Source organism: Trichosurus vulpecula, chromosome 2, assembly GCF_011100635.1.
Source record: "Trichosurus vulpecula isolate mTriVul1 chromosome 2, mTriVul1.pri, whole genome shotgun sequence".
In the NCBI taxonomy this organism is placed as follows: domain Eukaryota; kingdom Metazoa; phylum Chordata; class Mammalia; order Diprotodontia; family Phalangeridae; genus Trichosurus; species Trichosurus vulpecula.
Window position 1 is genome coordinate 333295528 of NC_050574.1, and position 25142 is coordinate 333320669.

Genomic DNA, 25142 nt, shown 5'->3' on the forward strand with positions numbered 1-25142 from the left:
ATTCTCTGCTGCAAAATTACTGGGAAGAATCCAATGCAACCCCACGCTGTTCGGTTTTTGCTATCTTTTGTCTGAGCTGGACTCTGCGGCAGCAAAAGGGAGAAAGGCTTTGGGAACGCTAGCAATACAAGACATGATGGTTTTTTTTTCCATTATGGTACCTTGTAAGGGAGACTGTGTGAGTATTTATTGGAAAGCATCTATTTTCAATGTAAAATGTATCAAACTGTAAAATGAAAAATGTTTTAAAATGTAGCATTAAAAAAAGAAGCCAGCTTCTTTATGGAGACCTCACTTAAATTATAGCTTGGTTTAGAAAGGTAAGTTATTGAAAGCTGCTGCTTAAGTTGCCTTGTATAGAAAACTTGAAAGCTGAGAAGAGGAATCTAAGAGAGGGTAACACAGCAAATTAGAAGCCCCAGAAGGTGGGCAGATGTGTATTTTCTTCACAATTAGTCCCACTTTCAGTGGGCAAAACAAAGTCATGAGAAACTTGGCAAAAGAGGGAAGGATTAGACTAGATTAGTTCTAGACCAATTTGCACTTCAGTCTGAACAGGGTTGGAGGGAAGATTCTGCTGTATTAATATTTGAGTATGAATCACTTTGGAAAGCCCCAGATAGGGAAGAAATGGTGAAAGCAGGTTAAATACTGGGTTTAAGATTAAACATTTATTTTCTTCAATTTATTATTTATTTTTAACAATTTTTTTAGATTTTGAGTTCCAAATTCCTTCCTTCCCTCCAACCCCTCCTCCACCCACTGAGAAGGCAAGAACTATAATCAATTATATACGTGAAACCATGCAGAACATTTCCATATTAGCCATGTCACCAAAAAACAAGAAAAATAAAGAAAGCCAGAAAAATTATACTTCAATTTACATGCAGAGTTCATCAGTTCTCTCTCTGGAGGTAGAAAATGTTTTTCATCATGAGTCCTTCAGAATTATCTTGGATCACTGTATTGATCAGAACGGCTAAAACTTTTATAATTCATCATCATTACACTATCACTGTTACTCATTCTGCTCATTTCACTCTGCATCAATTCATACAGGTCTTCCTAGGTTTTTCTCAAACTAGCCCCCTCATCATTTCTTGTAACACAATAGTATTCCACTACAATCATACCACAGCTTGTTCAGCCATTGCTCAATTGATGGGCATCCCCTCAATTTCCAATTCTTTGCTACCAGAAAAACAGCTACTATAAATATTTTGTACATATAGGTCCTTTTCTGTTTTCTTTGATCTTGTGCTTAAGCTTTAGAAAGCACATCACAAGTATATGGATTGTTGGGTTAACTCTAGCTACTTAAGTTACTTCAATGTTAATTATAAACTGTAGTTCAGACACATGACCTATCTCATGGATCATGGTAATGGCCATTAATTGGTCTCTTTGCCCCCACTTACCCCCTCTTTCTAATGCATCCTCCAATGGCAGAGTCTGACTGTGTTACTGTCCATGCTTAAATACCTGCAATGATTTCCTTATGCATCTAAGATAAACTATCAACTCCTCAGGCTTGTTTGGAGTCATCTGCCATCTGACCAGGCCTGCTATTTCCATCTTCACTTCATGAGACCTACCTGCATGTATTCTGAATGTCAGTGATCAAACATGACCACTAGTTGTTCTCTGGACTCCCCTATCTTCTGCCTCTGGCTCTTTGCATGTGACCTCCTTTATGGCTGACTTTTAGTCCTTCCTCATCTCTGATTCTCAGAATCCTTATCTTCGCGCAAGTTTCAGCTCAAGTGCCATCTTTCTAACTCCCAGCCAAAGTTATGTGACTCAGGGAGGAGGCTGACGCTCTTCCATGACCAATTAGTATAATTCATCTGATAATTTCAGAGTCTAATGCAGGCTTAGATACACAGTTTGCAAATCATCAGTCCTCACTACAACTGCAAACAGGCAATAAGTAATCATGTGACACATGGCTTATTTGGGACAAATAACCAGAACTATTTGGACAGGGAATCTTCTGGTTCTGTCAGGAGATAGAGAATGGCTCTGAGTGCCATGGAATTAGAAGGGATCCCAGGCCAGTTGGGAGAGGAGATTGGAAAAGGAGAACGCTTTAAATGAAAAGAGACCTGGCAACTCAGTCTTAGTCACAAATAGAAACTACAGTTAGAAAGAGAAAATGGAGTTTGGAAAGGAAGTAAAAATGAGGGATGGGAGGAAGGGTTTGAAGCAGAATTGGGTTGAACAGAAATACCCAGACAAAAGGATAGGGATTAGTTTGGATTAGATACCATTGATTTTCTAAGTTGGAACTGAGCCAACATATCTGTAACTTGCAACCTGTACATGGTTTGTATGTGTACTCAAGATCATTGGCCTAAAGTATTTTATTACTGTTGTCATTACAAGAGGAGAGGAGTACAGGACATGAGGGAGGCCTTCAGAGTCATAAGGAAAAGCCCCCGCCCATTGGGTAACAACAGTGCTATGATATCACTACTGCACAATATAATTGCTGATTAATTGACCATTTTTCTGTATTCTTATATCATTCTAATTTTAAGTATATATATATATATATATATATAGATATATATATATATATACACACATATTTATATAGAGATATATAGATATGTATACACACATATATATCTGAAATACTCTACTGAGATGCTTAAGAAAAACCCCTTTATGAGATTCAAAACAACTGTTTGTAAAATTTGCCCTGCTTCCTTTCAAAAAGAAAACTGCCAAATACTTAACAGCAATTCAGCCTCCTACCCCCTGCTAAAAATCAAAGAATTTGGTTTACCTTAAATGTCACAGCACGATTATATTCAGTGTGAAATGCACCATCCCTATCAAAAAGAGAAAAAAAAAGTGTTGAGACTTAAAGCACGGCCAGGCGGGGCCACAATTCTGTTTTCCTTTTCATCCCAGGCATAGTCAGTTAGTTAAAAACATAAAATCTCCATCTGAAATGACAACAATCTAGTGGGTTCACTGTTAGTACTGATGAGGTCCTCATATGGCTATTTAGAAATTACAAGGGCCCCATGTCCCTTCACACTCACTTGTAGTGAAATAATTCCACTTTTTTGTCCTTTGTGCTCGGGTCGACTTTCATCTTCTTACACAATTTTCGACTCTCTGCATCACTGCAAAATACAAATATTGGGAACCATTGGTTATCTCGATTCCTCATGAGAGTTTGGGCAGATCAGGGCCTACTGGAATTTCCTAATGAGAAAATGGGCAGAACGGTCGTACAGATAAACATTAGCTAATACATAGATCATATAACAACAAATTTTTGCTGGGTATGTTCTCTGGCCAAATCACAGAACTGAGGTGCAGTGAGCAGTTAAAAAAAAAAGTATGAGTCCCTGCCCACAGACAGCTTATAATCTGTTAGGGGAGTCAAAGCATAAATACATGGCAGCACATGGTTAAAGGTCAAATGGGGGATAGAGACATGAGATCACTGCAGGGTAGAAAGGTCTGTGATAGGTTCACAGAGGGACCTGGGTTGAACCCTAACAAATACAGATGATTGAGATAGGATGGTGGAGGATCAAATGGAAGGAACAGACTGAACAAACATACCAAGATGGAGAAATGCAAGATATGTGAAGAATCAGTCCGGAAATTTCAAGCAAGGGAATAGTGGGGGAAATGTCTGGAAAGGTAGGTTGGAAATTGATCGTGCAAGGTTAAAGAGTTTGGACCTTATCTCATAGACAATGGGGAGTCATTAAAACATTTCTGAATGGAGGGATGACATAACATAGGAATCATAGAGATGCAGAGATCACTTAACACAACTCTCATTTTATAGATAGGAAATGGAAGCTCCAAGATGTTTGAGTTGCCACAAAATGGTGTTATAGATAAAGATTAATCTATCAACAGTATGTAGGATGGGTTGAAATGGTGAGAGACTTAAGGTATGGTGACCAGTTAGGAAACAAGGAACATCTAGATACAAGAGATGCTAGATTGGAAGAACTGACAGAACTTAGTGGATATGAGGGTAAAATATCAAAGACAGCTGCAAGGTTTTGAACCAGGGCAGCGAACAGAACTGACATCCCTGAGTGTGAATAGTTGATAAAAGACAGGAAGAGGGGTGGAACAGGAAGGGAGGTGACAGTTAAAGCTGCAAGAATGAGGAGTTGAGCAGGAAGAAAACACTGGGCTGAGCTACGTCTGGATGAATACTCTCAAAAGTTACTAAGAAAAGCCTTGAAGGGAACAGTAAGAGAACAAGACTGAATACTAGTGTAGCATTGTGGAACCCAAGAGAAGGGAAGGGAAGGAAAGAATAAGCAGTTACATATGTGCTTAAGCCAGTGTGCCAGGCTCTGTGGTAAGTGCTTTACAAATGTTACTTCATTTGATCCCCACAACAACCCTGCGATGTAGTTGCTGTTATCCTCATTTTACAGTTGAGGAAACTGAGGCAAATAGAGGTTAAGTAATTTGCCCAGGGTCACACAGCTAATAAGTGTCTGGGGCCACATCTGAACTCAGGTCTTCCAGACTCCTAGCCCAGGGCTTTATCTACTGCACTATCTAGCTGTCTCAAGAGGAAGAGAGCTATAAGAAGGAGCATGAGGACTGTGGCCTACGTACCTGCTCCATTCCTTGCCACAACCTCCCTAATAAATTGCCTACATATGGATTCTGTTTCCCCTGTTACTCTTACATCATCAATGACCTCCTTGACAAATCTAATAACCTTTTCACTGCCCTGATTTTTGCTTACCACTGTTATGAGATGCACTGACTACCCTTTTGGAACTTCACCACCCACTTGACTACCCTGGCACTAATAAATATGTGAACATTCATTATATTGACAAACCACAGTTAATTTAACCAGTTCTCAATTTATGGGTATCCATTTTATTTCTGGTTCTTTATTACCACAAACAGTACATTGGACCTTTGATTCTGCTGGGTAGTGGTATTGCTCCATCAAAGGATATGAAGTGATCATGCAGCCCTTTTCTTACATGATACCAAATGGACATCTGGAACTATTAAGACAATCCATAGCTCTTTCTTGATAGAGATTTCTGCCCTTATGTCCCAACATCATCTCCAAATCAATATGTACAAGCATAGTCCACTTTCTTCTTCTTAGCCAAATTCCTCTCTGATTAAACTTTCTTGGTCAATAGCATGACTGTTCTCCTGGGCTCAAAACCTGTGAATTGTTTCTGACCCTTGCCTCTTCTTGATACACTCGATTTCAGTTCCTAAAATATTATTTATTCCTCCTTGGGATAGTCCTCATTTTTTTTTCCATCCTCTCCATTCCCACTGGTACTTCTCTAGTTCAAAGTCTCAGATTTTTTGTCTCAGTGACTTCAACAGTTTCTTAGCTGGCTTCCTTCCTGGTTCCCGGTCTTGAATATCACTGTTAGAATAATCATCTTGAAATGCAGCTTTCATCATGCCACTCTCCTGCCTAAGAATCGATAATAGTCCCCTAATTGCCTACTGCATTTGATCTAAGCTCCTCTGTCTGGCTTTCACAATCTAGACCAATGCTATGCTTCCAACCTTTTTTCACATCTGCTGGCTTTTGATCATTCTGTCTCTGCTGCCATGGCCCTTTTGTCCTCCTGACTCTCTAGTTCCTCTCTCTCCTTAAAGGCTCAGCTCAAGTATTCTTTTGGGGGGTTGGTGTGGGAAGAGAACTCTAGCTCCTGCGGAGGAAAAAGAATAGCAGTGCATGTGGAACCCTAAGAAAGAGCAGCCAGAAATGTCCTTTTTGGGGGAGAGGTCCATACTCCCCCCCAACATCTGGGTAACCCTATCCTCTATCAACCAATCCTGCCTTCATTCCAGGTACCCCTCTTCAACCACAGGGAGACTTCTAGAGAATCTTCTGCACACTGCTTTAGGGCCTGGGTAGCAGCCAAGATACCAAGCTATCCATCTCAAGGCCCCTACATGCCTACTATGAATTGGTTGGCCTATAAGATAGTGGGGCCAGATGTAAGGATGGAAGAGATGCTGAGACAGAAGATGAAGAATACTAATAAGAAAAATGGGCAGCTAGGTGGCACAATAGATAGACAGCTTGGCCTGCAGTCTGGAAGATTTGAGGTCAAATACAACTTCAGACACTCACTAGCTGTGTGACTCTGGGCAAGACACTTTACCCTGTCTGCCTCAGTTTTCTCAACTGAGATGGAGAAGGAAATGGCAAACTACTCCAGTATCTCTGCCAAGAAAACCCCAAAAGGGGTAATGAAGAGTCAGACACCACTGAAAAATAACTAAACAATGATAAGAAAAAGCATAAAGGCCGCGAGCATGGCAAACATTCTTCCTCCTTCTCTTCTAGTTCTAAACTATGACTGAATCCCTATCCCCCAACCCAAGTCACTCTACCTCAACTCTCCTGTCAAGCCCCGGATGCCCTATTGTACTGGGGGAAAATGAGACTATAACTGTGAGCTCAGCCAATCATCACTTCCCTGGGTGCCCATAATGGTTGGGAAGGGTGAGAAAAGGATCCTTACTGACCTAAATCCACCTCTCCAACTCCTAGATTTAATCATCTTTTTGGAAGATGAGCTAAATGCTGAAGCTTCCTTTGAGCTAAATCCTGAAGACCATTTTAGGATCTGGAAAATGTGATTTTTTAAAAAGAAAAAATTCTTTTTGTAATATGGATGGGAAAAGGAGATGAAGGGAACGTGGCATTACCATGGAAATTGGTCTGGGCATGGTAGTCTTATGATAATGAGAACTTTGTGGGATATAGAAAGTATATTTCCCAGCCTACTTTGCAGTCTATTCTACTCAGCACATTACCTGCTGGGAAATGGAGTCACTTTGAATATAATAACGTAGGTAGCACTATGGAACCTCATCTCTTGGTGAGTTCTTTTCATCTCAGTCATTTCTATCTCTTGTCTTACTTTATTTCTCTCACTGTGTTGTCCAATAAAGCTGTTTATTCCTTCAAAAGAAAAAGGCAAATCATAAAAACCACAAGTTCTCCCCTCCCCCATAAAGCTTTCCCTAACCACCCTGAGCACTGTGATCTTTCCCAACTCAGCTGCTCAAGTACTTGCAATGTTCTACTCATCCAGAATTTATCATTAAGTGTCTTGTAATACTAGTTAATATTTTATTTTGGCTTCTCATCATAAATTGTAAGCTCTTTGAGGGCGCTGACAGAAATGAGGAAATTAAGACCAAAAAGGCTCCTATTTTATACTCTTCTGTATCCACCACTAGTGTTTAGCCCAGTGTCTTACATCTACCAAGAGCTCAATAAATATGTGATTTACTGGTTAAAAGTATCCCTTCTCTATTCTGTTTACTCAAACCTGGCCCTTTCTTCAGAATATTTAAGTCTTTCCATGTTTTTTTTTCCTTCATATTGTTGTGGTATAGGAATATGATGGAATATTACTCTGCCATAAGAAATGACAAATGTGAAGAAGGCAGAAAAATTTGGGAACTGATGCAGAGAGAAATAATCAGAAGCCAAAGGAGAACAGAGAGGATAGCCATGCAGCTCCGCCACCTATTCTTGGCTGTGGCAGGCACACAGGGCCTGGAATTCTTTTTCAGAATAAGCTCAGACACTCTGGGCTCCACAAAGGAAGTAGGAAAGGAATGCCTGGGGGAAAGAACAGGTGGAAAGGTTGGGGGTGCAATGCAACCATTTAAAGTATCTGCTTTCAAATCCTGTTATATGTTTTGCTGTTTTAAGATGCTTTATTCTGGAGAACTCAATAACTGAAGGCAAGTTACAAAGGCAGGCTGCAGGGGTTACCAAGAACCAACTGTATTTAAAGTATTATAGCAGTAATGGCTCCAGGCTCTGGAAGCAAAAAGCTGAGAGAAGAAATGATGTTTCATTTCTCTCAAGTCACGGAGCAAAGAAGAATATGTTATCATTATTTCATTCTAATTTGAACAGCGAGGTCTGAAAACTATCTTATACTAAATGACTAAACCTTAATTGTTAAAGATTGCTGAAAGGTAAATAAAAATTAAGTCCTCTCTGGCTCTTCCAAGACAGACCCCAAAGCTCTGAGTTCTAGCAAATAATATGAAAAGGTCTTCAGGGTAGGTGAGAAGCACAGAACAGCTAAAGAAAGAAAAGAATTTTAAAGTTTAATTAAAAGCCTAACTCTACACACACAGTCAAAACAAAAAGCAGTATGGAATTAGAAAGAATAAGGGTTCTTCCTGGAAGCAGGCTAGGACTACCTTAAACTGGGAATGTGATGGGCACAAGAATAAGGCAACTCAGCAAGACGGCTCCGAAAATCAAGGAAACTGAATTAGAGAAACCTGTAACTCCCTATCATATTTAGTTTGTGCCTTCATACATCTGTGACTGTAACAAAGTTTTTATTGCTTTCAAAATGGACTGAGAATGTATTGCTGTAGACATAAGGGGAACAGACGACAAGTCAACGTGTACTTACTAAGCACCTACTGTGTGCTGAGCCCAGTACTGGGCTAAGCACTGGAGATACAAAGAAAGGTGAAAACAATACTGCCCTTGAGGGGCTCACAGTCTAACAAGAGAGACAAAATGCAAGCAACTATGTGCAAACTAGATGTGTGTGTGTGTGTGTGTGTGTGTGTGTGTGTGTGTGTGTACATGTACACACATACATAGATCAGAATAAATTGGAGAAAATCCCAGAAGGAGATTTTCAGAAGATTTCAGAAGAGAATCATCATCAAGGTGGTTTGGGCAAGGCATCTGTAGAAGCTACAATTTGAAGTGAGCCTTGAAGGAAGCCAGGAAAGCCCGGAAGTGGAGATGAGAAGGGTGAGCACTGCAGGCTCAGGGGACAGCCAGTGAATTCCCAGACTGGGCTGATGGAGTATCTTATGTGACCAGGAAGGTACGTGGAGGTCATGGCTGTGGCTTCAAAAAAAGGACTTTAGACTCTTAGGTGAAGGCAGCAAAGGCAAGTCGAAGCAAATGTTAAAGATGATTTACATGGAAGGAGGCTTAGAGGAAATGAACTATGGATTATACATTAAGCACAGATAATCCACAAATCCGATAGTTTAGAATTATAGCTTTACCACAGGTAATCTTTAAATCAGGTAGTTCCTACACCATAGCTCAAGCTACTGACATTACGCCTTAATCATCTCTAAACGTCCTGCCATGAAGAATTCTGATGAATCCTAAAATAAGAGTCCTGGACAAGGAATCAAAAGACCCAGGTTCTAATTCGGGTTTGCTACTTAGATAGTTCTGTGACTGGATAAAATCACTTTATATGCACTCTAACATGTTACATGGCAATGGTAAGAAGCAGTGTAGTGAGCTCCCTTCCAAAAATCTCCCCTAAACAGACCCAGAAAATACCGCACCAAATCCTGATGAGGAATGCAGGAAGTCAAAAGGAGTCACTTGTCCAGCCTAGCTCGGCATAGGGAGACAGACACTGGGGACTGGTGCAACGGATAGAGTGCTGAGCCTGGAATCAGGAAGACACAACTTCCTGAGTTCAAATCCAGCCTCATACATCTCTTGGTGGTGTGACCCTGGGCAAGTCACTTAACGCTGTTTGCCTCAATTCCTCATCTGTAAAAGGAGATGAAGAAGGAAATGGCAAACCACTGGTATCTTTGCCAAGAAAACCACGAATGGGGTCACAAAGAGTCGGATACAACTGAAATGAGTGAAGAACAACAAGAACAGGGAGAGGCTGTGCATCAGTATAAAAAGAGGGCTCAGAACCCCTACCAGGACACCACCAGACACATACCAAGGCGTTGCAACAGGGACAGGTGCCAACCGGCAGCTTTGTCACCCCAAACCCAGTTCTGGGTCACAGATCCAGAGCAGATTAAGAAGAGGACCTGTTCAAAGGGTGGTGTTCCAAAAAAAGAAGGGAGGTCAGAAGTTTCCAGTATTAGCCACGTGGCTTACACCCCAGGCATACAGCAGGCCTCACTCCTACCATTTAGCCTAGGTACAGAGGAGCAATTTGGGCAGGGACTGAAGACCAAAGGGAAGCCTGCAGTTCTGTCTCTCTGAATGGAGAGCTCTCCTGGGCTGATAGGGACTGAGCCCAGCAGCAGTTTAGACCAAAGCCAGGCCAGAAACTTCCCAGAGCTCAGACCAGGGGGACAGCAAGCGACCTTACCCTGGCTCAGACTACTTTGGGAGCACTAACCTCTCACTGAGACCCTGGAATAACACAAGAGTTAAATACCCTAAGAAAGGAGCAACAGGATCAGCCCAAACCTTCCTTCCAGAAGTGCCACATGGCCCAGAACTAACATCAAGTCTAAAGTCAGGAGGCAGGGCAGAAGAACAGTACACACACGCAAAACAACAACTACAACAAACCTCATTAAAGAGCTATGATGGTGGCAAGAAAGCTCAAATCACAAACTTCAAAAGAGGGAATGACTCCAAAACATTTAAAGCCTCAGGACAAAACACAGCTTGGATACAAACTCAAGTGAAGAGAAATACAAAAAGGCAAACATGAATGAACAGTGATAAAGGAGTAAACAAAGATAAACTGCTTACATTGAGAAACAGGGAGATGACACAGGTACTCCTTCTGAATCATCATCAGGGGTCACAGAGGGTGTCTAATTAGACAAAGTCTGGGAGTGGTTCTGTCTTGATGATCTTACGAATGAAAAGAGAGGAAGAAGCATGTACTGGAGCAGAAGGGAAAGGAAGGGTAGACAAAATGATCTCACACCATCAGGGCACTCAAGAAGACATCAGGCAAAGAGGAGTCGGGAGGAGGAGTGGTTGACACTTGAACCTCATACTCACCAAACTGCTGCTTAAAAGAAGCAAGTAGACACACACACACACACACACACACACACACACACACACAGAGTTAGGTACAGAAATACATTTTACTCAACAAGGAAATATAAGGGAAAGAGAAGAAGTGGGGAGGGGTATTTGGAGGGAGGGTACATTAAGGGAGGTCTAAGTACTAAGTCTTAAGTCAGCTAGGTGGCTCAGTGGATAGAACGCTGGGCCTGGAGTCAGGAAGACTTGAGTTCAAACCTGGTCTCAGACACTTACTAGCTGTCTGATCCTGGGCAAGTCACTTAACCTCTGCTTTGCCTTCATCCACTGGAGAAGGAAAAGGCAAAAGCAGTCTAGTATCTTTACTAAGAAAACTGTATGGACAAGTATCGGTGTTCTACAGTCCACAGGGTCAAGAAGAGACGGACATGACTGAACAACTGTCCTAAGCAAACTCTAAAGATATATAAAAATATTTATAGATCTTTTTAAGGTGGCGAAGAATGGAAATCTGAGCACGTACTCATAAATTGGCAAATCAGTGAACAAGTTATAGTACATAAATGTGATGGAATAAGATTGTGCTAAACTCTCATCCGCGTGATGGTACCAACCAGAATTTCAGAGGACTAATAATGAAACATGCTACCCACTTCCTGAAAGAGAAAAGACTCATAGAGCAGTATGAGACATTTTTTTAATGTAGGCAATGTAGAAAGTTGTTTTGATCAACTATACATGTTTGTAATGGGTTTGGTTTTTCTTGTGTGCTCAACTGGGATAAGGGGTGGGAGGGTGAAAAGATGAATTTTGGCTGATTTAAACAAATAAAATATCTATTTTTAAAACACAAATTATCTAAACATGCGATAGTTGTGAAAACACAAGCAGGTCTTAATAAAAAAAAATCCTAAGAGTCCACAAGATAGTTCTTTTAACATGAAGGCAAAAATGTTGGGGGAGGGGAGAGGATACTTGGCACTGAATTAGAAATGGAATCAAGCATCAGGAAAGACTGAAAAGGCAATGGAGATGATGATTTGACCGAGGGGAATAAAACTTAGGAAGCTACATCAGTAGCTTCTAGAACTAATTTTGTAGCAAGGCAGCAGCCATATTACCTTCACAGGCAATCAACCAACTGCACATTTTTCACTCCCCTTTTATGAGAAGGATGCAAAGGACACAGAAAGGAACGAATCTGCATTTGCGATTCGTTTTAGAGAAGGGCAACAGCAAGGTCCAGGTTCACTACAGATTCAACCCACTGTCCCAAATCATCTATTTTTACGGGATATGATAGTGTTGAACTGAACCTAATAATGACCTTTAGTCGTCAAGAAAACGTTAGCTTGTGTTAAGGATGCTGTTAAAGAAGCCAAGAATGTACATCATATTTTTTAAAAACTGCCATCAAAAAAGCTGAAACAAAGTTTTAGTGTTAAGGGTTAATCTTCTGTTATTCAGGAAAAACCTATTTCACTGGCTATTCTGGATCTACCACAACTATGGTAGGAGTACCACCCAACCATCTGATACACTACCTAGTGGTATATAAGAAAGGGCTCCCAGGGAAAGAGTCATGCTCTATATGTAAAAGTCTTAGGGTCAGCTTCACCTGAATAAAATGGCACTGGGCAGGAAGAGCTTACAAGCTGAAACAGAGGAGTTTTAAAACTAAAAACTGGAGTAAAGCAGCTAAGTACAGAAAACAAAAAAAAGATTTTATGAGGCCACGAAGGAAATCTAAGGCTTGCTCATGCTATCTTTATGGTGACAAAAGGGTTGATCCATACAATCAGACACCTGTTGTATTTGAGAAGTGGTGGGCCTAAATGTGTAAATGCTTATATACCAATGATAGAAGGGAACTTATTTCAGAATCCATTATTCCTTTCTCTGGTGCAGATAACAATTCTTCTGTATCTACTATGACCTAATTGAGGTGTTATGGCTGAAAATTTTATCATCTTGTGGATAAACTATTGATTAGCCTCTCCAGAATTGAGCTAGGCTTGTTGCAAGACAACACCATCAGACAAGTTCATTACTAGGCCCATATTCAAAGTTTTTCATACTGGTAGAGCCTGCCAAAGCTTGGGATTGCCTTCAGGGTCCCGAAACCGCTTACTGAAATGAAACACTCAAAAAAGGATTTAGTGTAGGTAAAAGTTGTCTGGTTATTTTTTTCAAAGTCTCTTAATATATTTAGCAAGAGGCAGGGTGGCACAGAGAATAGAAAACTGATCTAGGAGTTAGGAAGGCCTGAGTTCCAACACTGTCTCTAACATATACTAGCTGTGGGTTGCTAGGCAAATCACGCAGATCAGATGCCAATCTGCCTTGGTATAGGGAGTTTTCACAATGGAAATTATCTATATGAATAAAATTACAGGCTTAGTCCAAAATATGTATTTCCCCCTAAGTATCTTAGATATTTGGTGTTAGAGGCTCTTGATCCTACAGGAAGAACAGTTACAGAGAAAGAAGAGGTATATTACTGTATATGAGGAATAAATACAAAGCAAAAGGATAAAAAGCTTAGGGGGAAAAGAAAACATACAACTGCTGTAGACAGAACTTTCATATTTATGTAATAAAAATTTAAATATTGCACCTGACCAGGATAATAAAACTGTATTTGAAATGTAAACTTGAGTCGAGAAAGCTGTAAGATTGGGCCAGGTGGCAATAATGAGGCATTTTAATTAATCACCTAGAGAGTAGCTGAGACTAGGGAGAAACATGGAAATAAGATTTTGGGATAGGGAAAAGGCCTACTATACAGAGCAAATAGCTCTAGAACCCATAAAGGGGAGGAAACATGATAGTGTAGGAAAAAAGTAGCACTAGACTGGGAACCAGGAGATCTGAGTTCTAGTTCTGTCTATGCTACTAATTTAGTTATGTGGCCATGGATAAAGTCCTTCCATCACTTTGGGCCTCTATCTCTTCCTATCTTCATATGTAAAGTGAGTGGGGAGTAACAGATATCTGTATGTTCCCTCCTACCTTTAAAAGTCTATGATTATAATGAAATATACCAGATCTATTCCTAAGTAATGAGCATAAAACGAGTTGTACAGGAACTAACTACAGAAAGCTACTATGCATCAGTGATAACATTCTGAAGGGAGAAAGTACATCCAATTTAGAAAACCTAACTGGGAAAATCTGGACGCAAGTTTTAAAATTTTGAAAGGTAGCACTTAAAAATTGAATTATCTCCCTGCAAGCCTACGGGCTATTCACTCACAGCCTTGTATACATTTCTAGATGAAACAGAAAGGAGAGGAAACTCAGGCCAGGCAGGCAACAGGACTCTTTGTCAGCAGTTCTGGGGAGAAATGGCTCGTTCCCTACCACCTACAAATACACCCACACTTCTCCCAAATGCTTAAAAAACCTTCACTAAAAAACCTTCATTTCCTCAACGCAACACCTCTTCTCCCTTTCACTGCCAAGCATTTATAAATGATCATCACACATTGCTTCCATTTTCTCACCTCCCTTTTACACATCTTAATGATTTGGCTTCGGATCCTAACAATCAATTGAAACTACTATAAAATTAACCATCATCTCCTAACTACTTAAGTCCATTGACCTTTTCTGTTCTCATCATTCTTGAGTTCTCTATAGCATTTTTTAAAAATTGATTTAATTTTTTATTCTGAACTTAAATATGAAAAAATGAGGACTGCCATATATAACAGAACACAAAAATAAGAATGCATTTGAAATTGTGAAATTCTAATTCATATGGCTTCATTAAAAAAAAGTATAAAACAATTTCACATTCAAAGCTGCCCTGCTTGTCTGTGCTTCCTTCTACTTGCTTCTGGGCATTAAAATTTTTTTTAAATATTTTGCTGATGTCCTTTTCTTCCTTATTTTAAGAAATTAATATTTTATTTTTCACAGTCAGCAAAAATTTGCCTTCTCATCTTTTCACCCAACCCCAAACCCCGAACTGAGAACAAAAGAAAAACAAAACCCCTGCTATAATCCTGAATAGTCAAGAAAAATAAATTTCTTCACTGTCCATGTCCAAAAAAAGTCACTTTTTGCCCTCTGAGCCCTCTCTATCTGGAGGTAGGTAGCATGTTTCATCATTAATTCTCTGGAACTGGGCTGGTCATTATGCTAATCAGAGTTCCTCAATCTTTCAAAGTTGTTTGCCTTGTTCTCATTGTATGAACTATTCTCCTGGATCTATTCACTCTGCTTTGTATCAGTTCACGTAAGTATTCCCAGGTTACTCTGAAACGACACCCTTCATCTCTAACATCACAATAGAATTCCATCACATTTATATGCCATAACTTGTTCAGCCTTCCCCATTTACAAGCACCCCTGCAGAATCCTATTCTTTGCCATGTCAAAAAAAAGCTATAAATATTTTTACACATTCTTAGAATTCGTTTTGCTTAGGACTAAACCCTCCCCCTCCCTTTCATCTACCTTCTCTCTAACCCACCCTTCTCAACTTTTCTTCCCATTTCCCTGTTGAGTGAAATGTATTTTTATACCCGACCTTATGCATGTTTATAGTTCCTCTACTGACCAGCGCAAATAAAATAGCAGTTCAAGTATAGTCGCTTCCCCCCACCTTCTTGTTTGTCTACTTTACCACCTTGATTGTGTGAAATCATTTCCCCTAACTTTCCTTCCCCTCTCCTACTCCATGCATTCCTCTTCCCCCTTCTTTCCATTCTTAAGATCAAAGCATAACAGAACCACTCCCTGTCTAATTAGATTCCCTCTAAAACTCCTGATGATGATGTGGTTCTAAGGAGACATCTGTATCATCTCCCAATATTAGTCTTTTATCAGTTTATTTGTGAGTTTTTTAATGTTTCTTTTTACTCCTGTGTTTGAACTTCAAAGTTTCTCCAGTGCTTTGGTCTTTTCATCAGGAATGCTTGGAAGTTCTCTATTTTACTAATGGTTCATTTTTTGTTGCTGCAAAATGGTGTGCGATACAGACTAAAGCTATACTTGAATTCTTTCTTTCTTGTTGCTAACAGTATTTTTTTTCTTTGATTTGGAAACTCTGGATTTTGGCTATGATATTCCTGGGAGTTTTCATTTGGGGACATCTTTCAGGAGGTGACCAGGGAATATTTTTCTATTTCTACTTTATCCTCTGATTCTAAGAGCTGTGGACAGTTCTCTTTTACGGTTTCTCGAAATTTGATGTCTAGATGTTTTTGTTTATGGCAACTCAGACAGCCTAAAGATTCTCAGGGGCAGCTAAGTGGTATAGTTTTTAGAGTACCAGGCCTGAAGTCATGGAGACTAATCTTTGTGAATTCAAGCCTGGTCTCAGACACTTACTAGCTATATGACCCTGGGCAAATCGCTGAACCTTGTCTGCCTCATTTCCTCATCTATAAAATGAACTGGAGAAGGAATGGCAAACTAGTCCAGTATCTTTGCCAAGAAAAACCCAAATGGGGTCACAAAGAGTCAGACATGACTGAAATGACTGAAGAGCAACAATGCTTAGATGTTTTTCTCCTTGATCTGTTTTCTAGGTCAGTTGTATTTGCTATGAGATGCCTTTATATTTTCTTCTATTTTTTCAGTCTTTTTACTTTATTATATCTTATTGCTTCATGGAGTCCCTAGCTTTTTTATTTGATACAGTCTAATTTTCAGGGAATTTATTGCTTGGACAAGGTTTTTGTACCTCTTGTGTCAAGCTGTTAATTCTTTTTACAATTCTTTCTTCCACAGTTATCATCTTTTTCAATCCACCCCAAGTATTCTCATTTCATTTATATTCATTATAGTACCTTCTCTCTCTATTTTTTATTTATCCTAAATATAGCTTGTTTGTACAGATTTGTTTAATTGTTGTCTCCACATTAGATTGTGGGCTCCTTGAGGTCAGGAATTGTCTTATGCTTCCTTACGTATCTCCAGTACTTAGCACAGTGCCTGGCACATGGTAGGCGCTTAATAAATGACTGGCTGATTTATAAACTTTTTAAAAAAAACTCTTATTTCATCTATTTCAAAAAATCTAGCTGAATTCATGACCAAGCTTTGGTCCAATGATTTTTTTTTAAATAAGTAGTGATAGTCTTTTCTTCAAAATTTTGTTTAAAATTTTTGAATCAACATTCACTAAAAGCATTGATTTTTTTGCTTAAGCTTTGCTTGTAAATGTTTTAGAGCCATTTTTCTTCTATATTTATTTCTCAAATGTTCTTGTTAGTATAATGATTATTTGTAATGGTTTGCTCATTCTTCCAGACTCAATCTTGACTTTAGACTTGATGTTAGGGATCAAGCACTTATGAACAGAAGCTCTGGGTTTCTGCTTTCTTGGGCCATTGAGTGTTACATTACTCTAGGATTTCAAGGACATGCTGGGACACCTGGAAGTTTTCAGTGTCACAGAGTGGTCTGATCCAGGGCAAAGTCTAATGGCTGCTCCCCAGATTCTCCAACTTCCTGACCTGTGTCCGGGCCTGAGCAACAAGAGCCTGAAGCTAGACTCACCCTTGATCAAGCAACCAGAAAGCCTGGCTGGTTCATAGTGACAGAACTACAGGCTGCCCTTTGGCATGGGATTTTTGCCCTGGTTATTCCTCTGCAGACTGGACTAGAAGTTGAAAGTGGACCCTTCCCCTGGACTATCATACTCAGTTTAGCAGAGTAAATTATTCTTGGCTGTAAGCTTATATGTAAATATCTTTCACCTCTTAGAATATTGTATTCCAAGACTACCTCTCATTTTACAGCAGACCTGTGTAACTAACACTACCTTTTGTTTAAGGATTCATTATCTAGTCATAGTTGTGAAAGCTAAATGATCTTTCTTCTCATTTTTTATGGTATGATATTCAATAATTAGTCATGTATCCATTTTGAATTTATTATAGTATATGGTACCAAACTGCCTTCCAGTTTTCCTAGCCATTTTTGTCATGTAGGGAATTTTTTCCTAGATAATTTATAGTTTGGAGTTTATTGAACAGTGGGTTGAGTTCAATTATTTCTGATTCTTCCTTGTGTATTCCCATCTCACTCCTATTTTAAAAAAAAAATTATTTCTCTTGACAATCTACATTTTTTGTTCCTCCAAAAGAATTTTGTCACTGTTTTCTCTAAGTCCGTAAAGCTCTGGTAGTTTGATTGTCATAGCACTAAATACATAAATTGAGTAGTATTGTTACTTTTATTATATTGGCACAGCATGACCTTAAGCACTGAGTATCACTCCTGTTATGAAAGTTGTTCTTTATTTCTTTGAGGGGCATTCTGCAATTGTATCTTTACAGGTATTGCCTACGCTTTGGTGGACTGATTGCCAGATATTTTATGCACTTTGTAGTTACTTTGAATGGGACTTTCCTTTCTACTGCTGCCTCCTGAATTCAGTTATTGCTATATAGAAATGATATATTTGTGATTTATTCTGTAGCCTACAATTTTCCTGAAGTTATTGTTTCAATTAGTTTCTCTGCTGATTCCCCAAAATTTTGTAAGTAAACTATCATTTCAGCAGCAAATAGGAATAGTTTTATCTCTTCTTTGCCCATCCTTATGCCTTTAATTTCTTTCTCTTGTCAAGATGCTACTGTAAGCACTTCCACAACAACGTAAAATAACAGCAAGGAAAGAGGGGATCCTTGCTTTACCCTCGTATTTGTTGGGAAAACTTCTTGTATTTCCCTATTGCATCAAATCCTAGCTTTTGGCTTTTAAATAAATTTTTAAATCGCATTTAAAAAGATCTATGCACATATTTTGTACTTTTATTTTGAACTTATTTACTATTAGCAGAAATGTGTTTAACTTTATCAAAGGATTCTTGTAAATTTCTTTATATAATCACATGGTTTGAGGTTTTTTGGTTTGTAATATGATTACGTTCATTGTTTTACTAATGTTTAACTATCACTGCAACTCTAGTATAAATCCAACGGGGTTTTTTTTTAATATAAGTAGCTACAGTCTTTTCTTTAAAATTTTGTATAAAATTTTTAAATCAACATTCACTAAAAATATTGATCTATAGTTCTCTTTGTTTTTCCTCATTTTAAGTATCAATATTACATTTGTCTCATGTAAGTTCAGGAGAGTGCTTTCTCAATTTTTGAAAATAATTTGTGTAATACTGGTACTAATCATTCTTTTAAAATCTGATAGAATCTTCCTTTAAATTAATCAGGACTAAAGAGTTTTCTCTCTCATATTACTTCATATTACTTCTTTTTCCTATTCAGAGATTAGATTAAGATCTCTATTTAGACTTCCAATAATTGGTGTATTTTACTTTTTTTTGCAGATAATTCTCTATTTCTTTTAAATTCTCAATTTTGCTGGCATATAACTGTGAATAGTATGCTCTGATAATTCTTTTTATTTATTCTATATTATGATTTCTCACCTTGTTCATTTTTATTTTTTAAATTTTGTTTTCTTCCCTCTTCTTTTTAATCAGGTTGACTAACAGTCAATTGTGTTAGTCTTTTCAAAGAATCAGCTTTTAGTTTTATCACTTTTTTCTTTTTTGTTTCCAATTTATCTATTTCTCCTCTAATTTTCAAAATTTCTTCTTTTGAGATGACTCTGGATTTGTTTGTTCATTTTCTAATTTTAAAAAATTTCATATTCAGTTTATTAATCCTTTTTTTAATATTTTGTTAATGTATGTTTTTAGAACCATTTCTCCTCTAGGGACTTTTTTTTTTTAGCTACATCTCAGAAATTTTGGTAGGTTGTCTCATTATCATTATCATTATCTTTCACAGTTGTTCCTATGACTTGTTGATTGACTCTCAGCCTGACATTTAAAGCTACCCACCATGTGGCTCCTACCTGCCTTCCTAGTTTTATTACATAGTCCCTCTGGTACTCTCCATTCCAATCAAACCAGCCTGTTGCCAGTATACATCATTCTAGTTCTCATCTCTTTTGCTCACCCTTCCCTTTGATTAACTTCCCCTCCTTTCCTGTTTTCTCCTTCTTGAGACTGGATCTCCCTATGTCATCCAGGACTGAAGTGGAGTGGCCACCCATGGACTCAATCCCATTACCAACTGTCACAGGCATTTTGACCTGCTCCATTTCCAACCCGAGCCAGTTTGCCCCTCCTTAGGCAGCCTTGTGGCCTGTTGCTCTCAGCAGCTTGCCATATTGGTGCCAGACTTAGCGAAGATAACCAACTGGCTTAGAACATTGAAGTTCAGAACTCCAAAACTCAAGTGTTCTACTAGTCTTAGCCTTCCCAGTAGCAGAGATTATAGGTGTCCACCATCATTTCTTGCTCTCCATACCTTTTCACAAGGTATGTGAAAATGCTTCATCATATCTAAAATGTACTCACTTTCTTCTCACTTTTCAGGATCTACAGGGTGTTCCTAAAGTCTGGACACATAGGCAAAAATGCATATTTTCAAGAAATGAAATGAATGAAATTTTCAACCACATTTTATTTAATTGGAATATTAACAAATAACATCTTCAATATGATTTCCATCATTTGTGATGCAAAGGTTGATGTGCTTTGCAAGATTCATGTGAACTCGATGCAATAAGTCCACACTGCTGTGAATTTTAGCACATTTACTCTTTATGCATTCAATCAAGCGTGTTACATCTGTGATTTTCATTGAGTACACCTTCCCCTTTAGCATACCCCAGAAAAAGAAGTCAAGGGGGCTAAGGTCTGTCAATATTCCAAATATTTCAAAATATACATTCTGCTTATGTGTCCAGATTTTAGGAACACTGTGTATAGCTGCCTTCAAAACACAGCTCATGTTACCTCTTACATGAGGCCTCTTCTGATCTCTAGCTGTATTTTCCCCCTCCTGAAATCACTATGTATTTACTTACTTTCTACCTACTATATTTCCCCCAGTAGACTCTAAGTTCCTTGTGGGCAAGGACTGTTTCATTTTTTCTTTGTATTCCTACCACAGGGTACAACACATTGAACACAGTAGATGATTAATGTTTGTCGTTGAATTGAATTGCATCTGGAGAGTGTGAATCTAATTGCTAAAGTGAAGTGCACGGTGTCCCTACATATTTCAAATATCTAGCTCTCCCTACTCCCAGTCACGTACAGTGGAAAGGAAGTTACAGTGAATGTAAAATATAATATTATAGAAGTGAAGATCAAAGTCCTATCACCAAACTACATCACTGCCATTAGCATTTTCCCTTTATTCTTCTTCTACCCAAAGAAAACATCCTGAGAAATGAGGGTCTGGAGAAATGCTCCACACATTATTTTATTTCCCAAACAGGCTTTATAACAAAAAGTGCATCAGCCATTCAAGTGCAGGAACTCACCTTCGCCCACTTGAAATGAGAATTTTTTTTGCTACCCTATATACACTTTGCTTTCAAATTGAACAGGGTGAAGGAAGATTAAGAATGAACTGATGCTTTGCAAGTCTAGTATAAATCACCAAATTTATATGTCCTAAATCTTTTAGCAAACCATTTTTCCCTTCCTTCCTTCTTTCCTCCCACTTGCCAAAACAAATGGCCCATATCCCCAGTTTCCCTACTTTTTCTTCCACTCATCCTCTCCTTGCTTCCTGAAATCAGGATACTGTACCACCCTCCCCCACCCCCCACTCTACTGAAATTGCAAGCCCAAAAGCCGTCGTTCAATCACCAATGCCAGTGGCTTTTTAAAGTGTTCATTTTCCTTAGTTTCTACAGCCTCTGACACTGCCATCCTCCCTCACTGCTTCTTGAAATTCTCACCTCTAATGGCTTCCCAAATGCCACTTTATGTAATGGATCTCCTACTCATAAATAACTTTCAACAATGACCTTTCTTTGCTTCTTTCTGTGACTTCGCTTCCTTTTCCTCTAACATATGACAAATTTCAGTCTTTGGTCTTCTACTGTTCTCTATCTATATTCTCTCCCTTTAAGGTATCATTTTATCTAATGACTTTAAATTGAACTTTGAGAATCTGTGATCCTATTCAACAGAAATTTGGTTCTCTGTAAGGTCTGTCCATTGGTCTTAACTCTGCTTTCTGGACCTACAGTACAAACGTTTCTATATGATAGCTCTTCACATATGTTAAAACTACATGACCTTAAGCAAGCCTCCTGGCTTCCCTGGCATCCTTTAAGTCCCAAATAAAATCTCATCTTCCGCAGGAAGCCTTTTCCAACTCTTCTTAATTCTAGTACATTCTTTCTCTTAATTATTTCCTGTCTTATATATAGCACGTTTATACATATTTGCTTGCATGTGGACTGTCTTTGGACTCTTTGTATTTTCAGAGTTTAGCACAGTGCCTGACTCATAGCAGACACTTAATAAATGTTTGTCTGGGGGCACCTAGGTGGCACAGTGAGTAGAACACCAGCCCTGAAGTCAGGAGGACCTGAGTTCAAATCTGACCTCAGACACTTGACACACTGACTAGCTGTGTGACCTTGGGCAAGTCACTTAACCCCGATTGCCCTGCCTTCCCCGCTCCAAAAATTAAAAAAAATAAATAAATGTTTGACTGACACCTTGCTCCTCAGTTTCTTCACCTGTAAAATGAAGGACTAGGTGACCTCTGAAGTTCCAGCTCTAGATTTATGCTATGTGTATAAAGTACTATCTGTATACTTCTTTATAGTCCTTAATAGAGGTATTCTTCATATAGCAAAAAAAGTAATTTTTCTTATGTATAGTTCTAACCATATCACTTTCCTACTCAATAAACTCCAGTGGCTCCCTATTGTGTCTAGAATGGAGGTGGGGGCAGGGAGGGAAGGGAATAAATATTTATTATGCACCTACTATGTGCTAGGTAGGGCGGCTAGTTGGCTCAGTGCAGAGTGCTGGGCCTGGAGTTAAGAAGACTAATTTCCCTGAGCTCAAATCTGGCCTCAGACACTTACTAGCTGTATGACCCTGGGCAAGTCACTTAACCCTCTTTGCCTCAGTTTCCTCATCTGTAAAATGAGCTGGAGATGGAAATGGCAAACCACTCCAGTATCTCTGCCAAGAAAACCCCAAATGGGGTCACAAAAAATCAGATACAAATGAAATGACTGAACAAGCAAGCATGTGCTAGGCACTGCGCTAAGCACTTTACAAATATCTCATTTAAATAAAATAAAATGTAACTTCTCTCTTTGGCTGTGAAAGCCTTTCACAGCCTGGCCCTGACCTCTCTCCCTCCTCTCCTCTCCCTCTATATAGCCCCCTCTCCACACTGAACGGCTCTGCCCAGCCTGCATCTCCCACCTTCATGCTTCAGCGCTCACTGTTCCTCTACCTGGGATACTCTCCCTCCATACACCTCCATCTATCTCCTTCAAGATGATGCTTAGGAATCCCCTTTTACACAAAGCCCTTCCTTATTCTCCCCAAGTGTTAGTGCCCTCCTTCCCTAGTTACCTTGTAGTTAGTTACCTGGTACGTCACTTTGCATTTATCCTGCACCTGTTTACACACTGGATATGCTGTCTTCCCCCATAAAACGCAGATTCCTGGAGCACGGGATCACAGCATTCTGTCTTTCTGTCCCCCTCACCCAGCACAAGCGGGTGCTGGCTGTAGGAGTGAGCTGAATAAAAGTGCTTTGACACTTGTGCTGATCTTCATCTTCTCATCCACAGGAGAAATGTCCTTAGTTACTTCAAACCAGCACCTTTCTCTAGACTTGTTTCACCGTATCGGTGCTGATGCTCCGGACAAGACTGGATCAGCATGAAACAGTTAAACTCTTACTTCCTGCCATCCAGACACTTAGAATAATAAGACTATGGTTTTTTAGTAGCCTCATCAAACTGCTGACTTATATTAAGCTCATGGTTAATTAAAATCTCCAAGCCGTTTTCAAATGAACTGCAACCAACATAATTCTCACTATTCTATATTTGTCCATATGAGGTTTTTTTTTTCCTTTTTTTAAAACCGAATACAGGGAGTAGAGCCAATATGGAGGATTAGAGGCATCAACCCAGCTGAACTCTCCCAACATCTCCCTCCAAACAACTTTAAAATAACACCTCAAATCAAATTTTGAAGCAGCAGAGCCAACAAAAAGTTGGGATGAGACATTTTTCCAGTGTAAAACAACTTAGTATGTTGGCACAAATGGGTGGGGGCTGGCCTAGAGTGCATGGAGCAGCAGCACCAAGGTGGGCCTTGGAGGCAGCTCCAAGAGCGTTAGTAGCGGTAGCTTCAGGGGTGCTACAACAGTGTTAGCAACAGCTTCAGGAGCTCTCACTCTAGAATTATTTATTTGACAACCTGAAAGCCATGAGCAAAGAAGGAGAATAGACATCATAGTTCAAGAAATTATCAAGGAAAAGGGCCCTGATATCTTAGATCCAGAGGCACCAATCACCTCTGGAAAGTGATCCCAAAATGAAAATTTTGCCCAAATTCCAGAGCTCCCAGTCAAGGAGAAAATATTGCAAGCAGCCAGAAAGAAACAATTCAAATATCATGGAGACATGGTAAGCATCACACAAGATTTAGTGGCTTCCATATTAAAGGAACAAAGGGCTTGGAATATGATATTCCAAGAACAAAAGGGCAAAGGAGCTAAAATTATAACCAAGAATCATCTACCTAGCAAAATTGAATATAGTCCTTTGGGGAAAAATGGATATTTAATTAATATTTATTGAACTATCTAATATTTAATGAAATAGAGGACTTCCAAATATTTCTGATAAAAAGACCAGAGCTGAATAGAAAAATCTGACTTTCAAATACAAAAAACAAGAGAAGCATAAAAAATAAGTGGGAAAGAGAAATCAAAAAGGGGACTAAATAAAGTTAAACTGTTTACATTTCTATATGGGACGATGATATATGTAATTCCTAAGAACTTTGTCATTATTAGGACAGTTAAAAGTAGTCTATATAGACAGAGGGCATGAGTGTTAGTTGATTATGTTGGTATGATGTCAAAAAGAAATGAATGGATGAGAAACAGAGAGATATATGTGTGCTGGTATTTATACACACGCACACGCGCGCGCACACACACACAGAGTCAGTTGGGTATAGAAACCTTACTCAACAAGGAAATAAGAGGGAAAAGGAGTAAGAGATATGAGGGTGGGTGTGGGGATGAGAGAATGATAAAAAGGAAGGCAGATTAAAGGAGGCTGTAGTCAGAAGCAAAACAGACTTTTGAGGAGGGACAGGATAAAAGAGAGAGAAAAGGATAAATAAAAGAAAATAGGATGGAGGGAAATATGCAGTTAGTAATCATAACTGTAAAAGTGAATGATAATGAATGACGGAAAAAGGGAAGAGCTCACCCATAAAACAGAAGAGGACAGTAGAATGTATTAGAAACCAGAATTCAACAATATGCTGTTCACAAGAAACACACTTGAAACAGAAAGACAGATG

The 25142-nt window shown here is 39.0% G+C and overlaps 1 protein-coding gene across 1 annotated transcript in view; it reads right to left on the reverse strand.

Annotated features, from left to right (window-relative positions):
• PDIA5 (protein disulfide isomerase family A member 5) overlaps positions 1–25142 on the reverse strand; it is a 183252-nt gene that overhangs the window by 88767 nt on the left and 69343 nt on the right. Inside the window, exons 4-5 of the mRNA XM_036746296.1 lie at positions 3054–3137; positions 2792–2837 (exon numbers count right to left, since the gene is read on the reverse strand). Coding sequence (XP_036602191.1) covers positions 2792–2837; positions 3054–3137 — 130 coding nt within the window. The remainder of the gene's footprint in view (positions 1–2791; positions 2838–3053; positions 3138–25142) is intronic.